A 10222-nucleotide genomic window follows, 5' to 3' on the forward strand; every position below is an offset into this window, starting at 1 on the left:
AAATGTGCAACTACTGTTTTGCTAGTGTGTTGCTATCTACCGCAAAAGGAGTAATGTAATCAATGTAAATGCGGAAGTTAAAGAGGATATGCAAACTCTCATCGATGACTCTGGTATTTCTACCGAGGTATCGAGAAGCGCGCAAGCTTCCCCCTAGTCCTCGTTAGAGCCCCTCGCAAGGAATCCCTCGTAAGGGCCAAGCTCCCGGTCGGGTAACTCTATGGATAGCCTCGGGCCTTCCCCACGCGCAAGTGGGTCTCCGACATGCCTTTCGGCAAGCCTCTCCCGGATGCTCCCCGCCGTCTTCACTATCAAGCTTCCGGTCGAAACGCCGTGGGCGTTGTTTCCTCCGGTACACGGTGGCGGTCACACCACAAACGCAGTTGGTGTGATCTCGTAAGACTATAAGCCCCTCTGATATACAACAATAGTGCACGCAAGCACCGAGTAGTAAGAGGTATGCAAACCTCACTAAACACTAGGCCTAAACCTAGAGCAAGAGTATAAGCAGTGGTCTAATCAACCTAAGCACCTACGCTAATCACCTAATAAAACACTAAGCACTATGCAAGTAGAGATCACTAAAATATTGTATCAACACTATTGATATGTTCCCTTAGCTCCACACTCTTCATTTGACCGGTTGGGGGTTATATTTATAAGCCTCACTGAGAAAGTAGCCGTTAGGGACGAAATCTCGCTTTTCTGCTACTGACCGGACGCTCAAGTCGTCCTGATCGGACACGTCCAGTCGTCCCGACCGTTAGAGCCGCGATCAACTGATCGAACGCTGCCAGCGTCCGGTCACATGCCACCGGATGCGTTCGGTCGCAATTTCGCCGCTCTGGAACCTCTCTGTACTCGACCGGACTCTGCTATCCTGCTTCCGGTCGATTTGCTTGTTCAGCGTCCGGTCGCTGCTGCTGCCGAGCCTCTTGATCGGGGCGTCCAGTCACTGTGCTACCAGCGTCCGGTCCAGCGTTCGGTCACCTCTGTGAGCTCGTTTCTTCGTGATTTTACGTCCGGCTTGGTTTCTATCTTCATGCTTGGACTTTGTTTGATATCTTGGGTCTTCTCTCGTGCTTCTAAGGTCTTGCTTATGGTATTGATCATCGGATCATCATATCGCCTTCGTCCAAGTCACGTCTTGCACCCTATTGAACTACAAAACAATCACTTGCAAATTCATTAGTCCAATTTGGTTGTGTTAGTCATCAAACACCAAAATCCAAAGTAAATGGACACCGGGTCCATTTTCCTTACAGCCGGGAGATGCCTCAATGGCGCGCATCCGTAGGTGGGGTGAGGCGGGCGCGCTCCTGTTTGTTACGGCTTTGTTACGTTGGTGTGGCAGGTGCGATGCATTCGAACGTGAGCAGCATCCGGACGCCTCCTGCGGCTGGGCCACCAGACGTCCGGGTGTTAGCCCTTCTGTGTATATATATATATATATATATATATATATATATCCTTTTTTGTTTTTATGGAAGATCTAGTTTCTTTGCGTAAGACCATGTTTCTTGTAGTTTTTATGTTTTTCTCCTCTTTATTAATGTTGTTGTCGCATCAGTAAAATGTCATACGTGGGCCACCATATTAAATGGTACGGGAAATTATTATCCTAACCACATATAGCGTTGGGAGTGCTCTTAAACACACTGATAATGTATTAGCTGTTTTTTTAGAAAAAAATAATAACGTGGTAGGTAGTGCACTAGATGAGCTAGAACAGAGTTTTCACGACTGATGTTTAATGCTCACTCGATCCCAAAATGAATCCAATTCTACAATTCTATGATGTTAAGTGCTGAGGTAAAATGACGCCCGCGAACCTAATTAATCTGTTCTTATCGTGGCGGTCTATTAGTCAAGGTAGATATCGCACGCGCGGTTTCAAAAGGAAACAAACTCCACTGTATCATGACCTAGCTTGATTGAGTTCTTTTAGAAAAAAAATTGGAAGCTAGAATTGCAAATTCGTTTGGGACAGAGTGTTTGAGAGGATTGTGGATGTTTATAATAGTTTTTGTTTTTTGAGGAAGTGGAATAAATTTACTATAGGCCCTCTGGATTTTAGAGTCCCCACGTGGGCTTCGGGAAATTGGCCCAATGGTCTATAGCCCACGTATTATATATAGACGCAATATATTCTGCTCAAAAAATATATAGACGCAATATATGAAACGCGATCCAAGTCGTACCCTGCTTGTCCGTCGCCCGTTGATGAGGCCTCACCGGATGCCTTGCACCGGTTGAATGACCGACAGTGATTTGGCTTGATTTGTAGAAGGGCCGGGTTCGCTTGAACTTACTAGCTCTACCTTTTTAGCAAAATTATAGTGTTTTATGCTCACAATAAATTAGCATCAGCATCGGTTGTTTTTTCAGCCAGCCGAACAGGAATGTCATGCATGTCATGTCCACATGGAGGCTAGCTGTAGTTGAGAGGAACATTTTGACCAAACAGTGACCACTGCATCCGATCCTCTATAAGGGAGACTATCTATTGATCACCACAAGACTGGAGGTCGTCTCTGGCTTTTAATCCGTATTTTTTCAGCGAGCGAATAGTATTTTTCCTTGAGAATGTATGGAGAAATTAAAGGAGGTGGTAGTTACTCACTTCGAGCTTATCTTTTCAGCAATCAACAGTCTAATTTTTGTTTCAATTGCATCAGAAATATACAAGACAATTTTGCATCAGTAATTCTGAACTAAATCATCTTAACTACTTTTATACTTTATTTTCCTTCTCTCGTAAATTTACATCAGGACCCTGTATTATTCCTTATTCTTTCCACATCCCTTCTACCTCCAAATTTGCACGTCGATATTGGATCGATTTTCCCAAGTGCAGAAAGATTGTGAGTTGAGATCAAGAGTTATTGGAGAGCAGTTTTTGTCATTCTTGCTGAAAAATCTACATTGAGTATGTTTTGGAGACTCTCCGAGATGCTCTTGTTTAAAGGTAGAGAAAACACCGTAGAGTTGGGTTGGCGCCATGTGCCACGCCAACACCACGAGCTGGGACGCCCGCTACTTCGAGATGCTGAATGCCACGCGTGAGGAGCAGATCTGCCACTTCATGCCGCCGAACTACACGTTGTGGCTACCGGCTGCCGACCTGTAGGGCAGGCACGCAGGCAGGCACGAGGAAGTGATGAATAAGAGAGAACAACAACTGATGAGTACGGATTACCAGATTCTTTGTGGCTTGTGAATCAAAAAGTTTATTTTTCCCATATGTAAAATGTTAATGAGAAACTATTGTTATCTAAGAATCGATTTCACTACAACATGCACTATATTCAGCTTCGGCGACATATATAAGTGCTCTGCATATATATAAAACTAGCAGGTAATCCCGCGCTTCGTGCGGGCAACAGCAAACAGTGAAAAAAGGTCGGTACCGTTCCTTATCGGGTTGAGTACTGTTCATCGTGATCCTTATCTACAGTGATCTGAGTCTGTGGATACGTCGGATGAACAGTGTCTACGATGTGACACCCCTCAAATTTATAGTCTTTTATAGACTACCCATGCATGCATGCCATTTTGGACATGATTTAGCAGCGATCCCCACACGCAAACAAAACAAATGGAAATAACATGACAACCAACAAAGAATAGAACACGAGAACCAGACCAACTCAACTATCAAGCACATGCATACAATTTTTGATTATGTCCACCTAGATGGTTTTTCTATTGTGCAATTGTTTTTGACGGGATAAACTCATGTCATGTGCCTATTCTTCTTATAGTATAAAAAAAAGACTTCGCTATATTTCGGCACACATTAATAGTTCAGGAAAAAAAGTTTGACCCCTTATTGGTAGGGCTAAGCCTCATCTTACCCCTCTATGATATACACCAAAATTTTCTTTACTAAATCAACCCACTCAACCACCCCCACAGTCATGTCTAATCTAAGTCCACCCAAATTTATGTACCAAAGTAATCTAGTTTCATACAAATATATGGCCCGGATCTCTCCTCAAGCCTTCTTTTCTTGCTCATTGAAGATTTAGGGTCAAAATCATCCGCATCATGCACATCATTCAAGCTAGAAGAACCCCACCCCGCGCCCTGAACGCTGCCTCCACCACGCGATATCCGTTTGCATTTTCTTATTCTTGTCATAAGTTGCTATTATGTGGTTTCTTATTTGGCCGTAAATTGCGAGAGGACGTGCATGAACATGATTTCCGGTTTCATCTTTTAATTTGTGGTGCAGGAGGATCATACCTGCGGCTAGCTAGCTATATATAATATCTCTTTCTTTGCATTGGGCTGATCGTACGTCCTCCACCACCAACATATCCGTCGTCATGGCTTCAGCAGCTGGTTCCGCCACTTCAAAGGTGGTCGCTGCCGCCTTGTGCGTCCTGCTCGTCCTCAGCAGCACTTTAACACGACATACCTTTGCCGACACTTTTTATAGTGGGTAAAGGGTATATTTACTGACAGATAACCTCCCTTGAAAGGTTTTGTCGACGGTTTAGAAACAGTCGCGTTAGAAGCCGTTGGTGAAACTTTCACCGATAGTTAAAGGAATCCCCGACACTTTTGTGTAGCGAAACAGGGCACCTACGTCGGTTTGAAACTTTTGCCGACAGTTAACCCTTTGCCGGCAGTTAAGACTTACGCCGACAGTTAGAACCTTTTCCGACAGTTTTTGTGTTGGCGAAATCATTTCCAAGGTATTTTGTGTATCATGCTCTATCCAGCAACTAAATTATCGGCAAAACCGTACTGCAGATATAGATACAAATACAATTTGAATAATTTTACAAATCTACTGTTGTTTATATATAAGTCATCACATTGAACAGATGCACTTGATTTTATAGAAATAATATATTAGATCTTCCATACATACACCAACCAGGTATTATATATATAGCAGACCAAGTGATGATCACAGTGCATAGAGCCATACATATACAGGTCCAGGATGATTAGTCACTAACAGCCATACAGCTGTTAGTGACTAATCATCCTGGACCTGTATATGTATGGCTCTATGCACTGTGATCATCACTTGGCCTATCATAGGTTTATAATGTACCTAGGCTGATCCATCCATGTTTTATCCATGACGCACCTTTTACAAAATGCAGTGTCAAAATAGTGAAATATTACTCCAGAAATAAAAAATCATTGGGTTCAGATTGGGTTGTTCAACAAAAAAATAAAGATCTTGCCAAACAATTGTCCAAATTAAATCAATTTCACCACACTTGATGCTAAAAAAATCGTCTCACCACAAACCATCAATAGGAACTATTGGGGAAATTTAGTCTAGTTTCTAGAATCTAAAATCATCACATCACAGACCACACACAACCTATAATTCTATGCCAAATGCAGAGACAAAGTTCAAAAGAAAAGAAAAACATACCAATCAAACAATGACAGTAGAAGAGTAGATGAAGACTAGAAGGCCAACTTGCTCGTGCTCCCTGTAGATAATATTACCAACGCTAATTAATCACACAAGGCAATACAAATAAGTCGAAAGCCTGAGCACAAGCAAACTTACTTCCAAGCTACATTTGGTGACGACTTGTGTAGAAAGAAAAATCGAAGAGTTGAATACTTTAGTGCTTCCTTATTGGATATTTTGCAACATGCACAAGAAAGAAAGAAATACTCAGATCTAATCTTTTTACAACAAGGAGACATGTATGCATTTCAACAGTTTCAAGACTAACTTATAATTCCACTTGCATGCAGCTTAAATTCAATTGATTCCCTTCTCGTCTTTTTATATAGAACAATCACAACATGTTTTTTCGCATAAAGGACCAAAGTAAAAAGACTATGAATTCCCATCAGTGTGAACTTTGCCTTCATATATACTAGAAATAAGTTGCAGATCCAGCATAAGAAAACTTACATGCAAACTGATAGATTCTCTTGTGTAAAAGATCTTGAATCCTGTTGGTTCCTCTGAAAAATCAACTAAAGAGTAAACATCACATCGAAATCGAGTTGAATATGTTTCTTCTCCAAAGAGGGGAAGAGAGCGGATCTGGACTGAATGAAAGTTTGGCAAGAGAAGTAACCCAAACCTTGAATCTTTGTAGTCTTTCTCACCTTCGTCTACTCCTTTCTGCAGCCAAGAAAAAAAATACAAGAAAGTAAGTTGTGCTGAAACCTAGCACGCAGGGGAATGGGAATGAGAGGAAGGGGATGAGGATGAGGAGATAACGCACCTGGATGCGGAGGGGAATGGGGATGCGGCAGCGGTGGTGGGCTAGGGCGACGGCGAGCTTGGGCGGCGGCGGGCTGAGGTGGTGGGGGTCTGAGGCTTCGGCGAGCGTTGGATTTGGCGGTGGGGACCTAGGGCGGGAGGCGGCGGGGCTCTGGCCGGGGTCTTTGGCGGCGGTCAGGGCGGGCGTCGGAGTGGCGACCGTGCCAAGTGCTGGCCTCTGGCAGCGTCTCCTGACGGCGCCCGGCGGTGGAGCCCTCCTGGCTTTGGCCAGCAGCAGAACCCTCTTGGTGGCACCCAGCGTCGGAGCTCTGCTGGCAGCGCGCGGAGTTGGGCTCTGCTGGCTACACAAAGTTTTATTTTCGAGTCACGTGAGTGGGAGAGACGAATGGGGATGGGTTCTGAGGCAGCCTGTTTCTTTAGTGGACTCAACATTTTAGCTCCCGCATGGACCTCTGTTTTGGCGTGCGGTCTCCTGCCCAACACTGGCATTTCTATTTGGTTCGGCGCATACCCCTTCGACGATACTTCGACAGTCGTTTGTTTAGGCCATGACGATTGTTTCTTCGTCTAAAAACTTTCGCCACACTTTTTGGATGGGAAGGACAAACGACGACACAAAACGTGTAGCCTTACGTCATGACTGGCGACAGTTTATGTGACCCTAAAATGGAATAAAATTGCTGACACATTATGTGTTGTCAAAAACCTGATTTTATCAACACATAACTGTAGGCAAAAGTAGGTCATGGTGCAGTGCATTGGCCGCCCAACCGTAGCGGCGTCGGAGAAGGAATGCAAAGAAAACTGCCAACTCGCAGTTGATGGCATGTGCGAGTCCGATTGTAAAAAATCTCCGAATCAATGTAAACCATTGCAAGGACCTGGCAAACTGGAGTTCGTGCTACAAAACGTGCCTAAAGGGGCCAAAGGGCAAACCTCGCTGATGATGGATGGATCGTGTGACGTGACTAGATAGGCACACATCGTTTCGCCCGGCCAATGTGTTTTCTTTCTTTATTTTACTATTTATTTCTTTATTTATTTACCTCTGACGATGATGACCAACAAATCGTAAACTTATATATATGCAGGGTTGCTTTTTCTGCTATATATTCTACCAAACCAGACTTGTGTTGTTCAAACTATATAGATGCCTACACAGAACGGAGAACGCACGGAGAAGCCCTCCGAAACGTGCCCTTAGTTGACCTGGCAGATCTCAGACAATAACACCACTATATGAAAGAAATATTCAGGCTATATAGATGCCTACAATATTCTAAAACTGAACTATCTACCAAAATAATATCCAGTTCTACTCTGTGCTTGAATAGATTTTGAAAAAAAAAAGCCTACCAGATGCTAGAGTCAAACATGACATGTACGTCTCGGGCCAAAACTACAATATGTTTAGCTCTAGAAGTCAGATTACTATATATCAACTGATTATTAGATACTTAATTAATAATAAATTCAGGTATATATAAAAAAGTTATCAGAACCAAATCATATTAAATTATTTAGAAATGAAATAACCAAAGAAAACCTGCTGTGAAATTGATCTATTAACGTTGGAGCTTTAGGAGGCACGCACAGCCACTGGAATCCGGTGCTGATCCACCACAACTTGCTTCTGCACTCAGGTTAACTGCTCTATCTGCCCTACTATTATTTTCATAGGAATTTTATTTTTCCAAAGATTGACCATTCTCCGGTCGACAATCCCCCTAAATGACGGTGATGTTTTATTGTCATGCATGACGCAACGTACCATCCAGAATATTATTAGGACGAACAGGCGAGCAGACGAAGTTAACAGGAACAAGCCAGGGAGGCAAATTTTCAGCATCCAAGCAAAGCAACCACTGACCCGGTGACCCCTTTATCTACCTCGCATAGTCTGCTGATCTGCGTCAGTCCAATTCTCACCCAGTGCCTGCCGCAAGCTCGTCCTACGTTGATACCATTGGAGGCCGCCATGGCCGTGACGCCGGACCAGCAGCAGCCACCTGCAGCGACTGGTTCGACATCTCCTCGCCTCCGCGTACACGTACACGAAACCACCCTCGTGCCGCCGTCTCCGTCACCGCCGGAGACCTCGCTCCCGCTCACCTTCTACGACGTCTTCTATCTTAACTCCCCGCCCGTCGAGCGCCTCTTCCTCTACCGCCTCGCCCCGGATGCCGACGTCGCCGCCATCATCTCCAACCTCCGGGACTCGTTGCACCGGGCCCTCCGCGCCTTCTACCCGCTCGCCGGCCGCGTCCGCCTCACCCCCGGCACATCCGACCGCTACGAGATGCACTACCGCCCGGGTGACGACGCCGTCACCTTCACCGTCGCCGAGTGCGACGGCGACGACGCGGAAACGCACTTCGACGGCCTCACCACCGACGAGCCGCGGGAGGTTGCCAAGATCGCCACGCTCGTGCCGCCGCTGCCCGAGGGCGGCAGGCTGCTCGCCGTTCAGACCACGCTCCTGCCCGCGCTCCGAGGTCTCGCCATCGGCGTCACCGTGCACCACGCCGCCTGCGACGGCTCTGCATCCACGCACTTCCTGCACACCTGGGCGGCCGCCTGCAGAGGCGGCGGCGCCGAAGCGCCGCTGCCGCCGCCTGTCATCGACCGGACTCTCCTCCCCGACCCAAGGCGCCTGTACGACGTCTTCGTCCAAGGGGCGCCGAGAAGCGAAGAGTTGGAGTCCTTCAAGATGTCCGCCGACCAGCTCTTGGCCACGTTCGCTCTGTCCAAGGACGACCTGAAGCGCGTCAAGGACGCCGTGGCCGACGAGGCTACGAGGCGCGGCGTCGCGCCGCTCCGGTGCTCCTCTCTGGTCGCCACCTTCGGCTTCGTCTGGTCGTGCTACCAGCGAGCCAAGGAGGGCAACGGTGGCGGCGCTGGAGAGGGCCCGGTGACCTGCATGGCGTTAGCCGTCGACCACCGCTCGCGGATGAAGCCTCCCCTGCCGGACAAGTACCTGGGCAACTGCGTCGGCCCAGCGTTCGCGCTGGCACCAACGGGCGAGCTGGCCGCGGCTGGCGCAGGAGGGCTCTTCAGCGCGTGCGCCGCCGTCGCCTCCTCCATTGACGAAGCTGTACGCGACATCGGGACGTCGAGCATGGAGGCGTGGATGGACCGCATCAGGGAGGTGCTCCCCATGGGTAATTTACTGACCGTGTCCGGCTCGCCGAGGTTCCGCGTCTACGACCTGGACTTCGGATTCGGCCGGCCGGCGCAGGTGGACGTCGTGCCCGTGTCGAGGATCTGCACAGTGGCGGTGGCGGAGAGCCGGGGTGGCGACGGCGGGATAGAGGTGGGGGTCTCTCTTCCGCCGGCTGCCATGGTGAGCTACAAGAAGTGCTTCGCGGATGCTATCGCGTGGCTCCACCACCAGAAGACATGAGAGCGACAACTCGTTCTAAACCTGCAGAAACGGGTCTTTTACGGAATCTTATCGTGTGTTGAAAAAGGGACCTGCCATATGTCAAGGTGCCTGAAATTTCATCTAATCAGCCGTTGATTCTCATTAATTGGATACAAATCAAATGGCTTTGGAGCCCCCTTTTCCTTTCTTTGTTTCCTTTTCGTTGTCCGGTGCCTTTGGTTGTACGTTTTCAGACACCTGCACTCTAGGAAGTGTGGATGTAACTTTCCCTCCCTTCCAAACAATCGACGTTTTAGCTTTCCTACTAAATAAACACTATTTCCCATAAAGTAATTAGTACTGGACATGATAATATTCGTTCGTGTACAAGAGTTGTAGAAACGTGTTGGTTTTTAGTATTTTCTCCATTATAAATTGTAAACTGTTTTAGTTTTTCTAAATTTATAGATTCCACAATGTATCTTGAATCAATGTATATCTAGATGCATAGTAAAATCTATGAATCTACCGAAGTCAAAATGACTGACAATTTAGAAGAAGTACATTAAATAAAGCCAGTGGTGTTGCATGGACCGATACTGAATCAACTAGTATATTACTCGTGCTAACGTCACGGT

The 10222-nt window shown here is 46.6% G+C and overlaps 1 protein-coding gene across 1 annotated transcript; it reads left to right on the forward strand.

Moving 5' to 3' along the window:
* Positions 1 to 8022: 8022 nt before the first annotated feature.
* On the forward strand, positions 8023 to 9790 carry LOC136545238 (malonyl-CoA:anthocyanidin 5-O-glucoside-6''-O-malonyltransferase-like). The gene has a single exon (XM_066537285.1). It carries the CDS (start codon positions 8199 to 8201, stop codon positions 9621 to 9623), a length of 1425 nt encoding a protein of 474 aa, XP_066393382.1. The 5' UTR covers positions 8023 to 8198; the 3' UTR covers positions 9624 to 9790.
* The last annotated feature ends 432 nt before the right edge of the window (positions 9791 to 10222 follow it).

Source organism: Miscanthus floridulus, chromosome 3, assembly GCF_019320115.1.
Source record: "Miscanthus floridulus cultivar M001 chromosome 3, ASM1932011v1, whole genome shotgun sequence".
Taxonomy (NCBI): Eukaryota; Viridiplantae; Streptophyta; class Magnoliopsida; order Poales; family Poaceae; genus Miscanthus; species Miscanthus floridulus.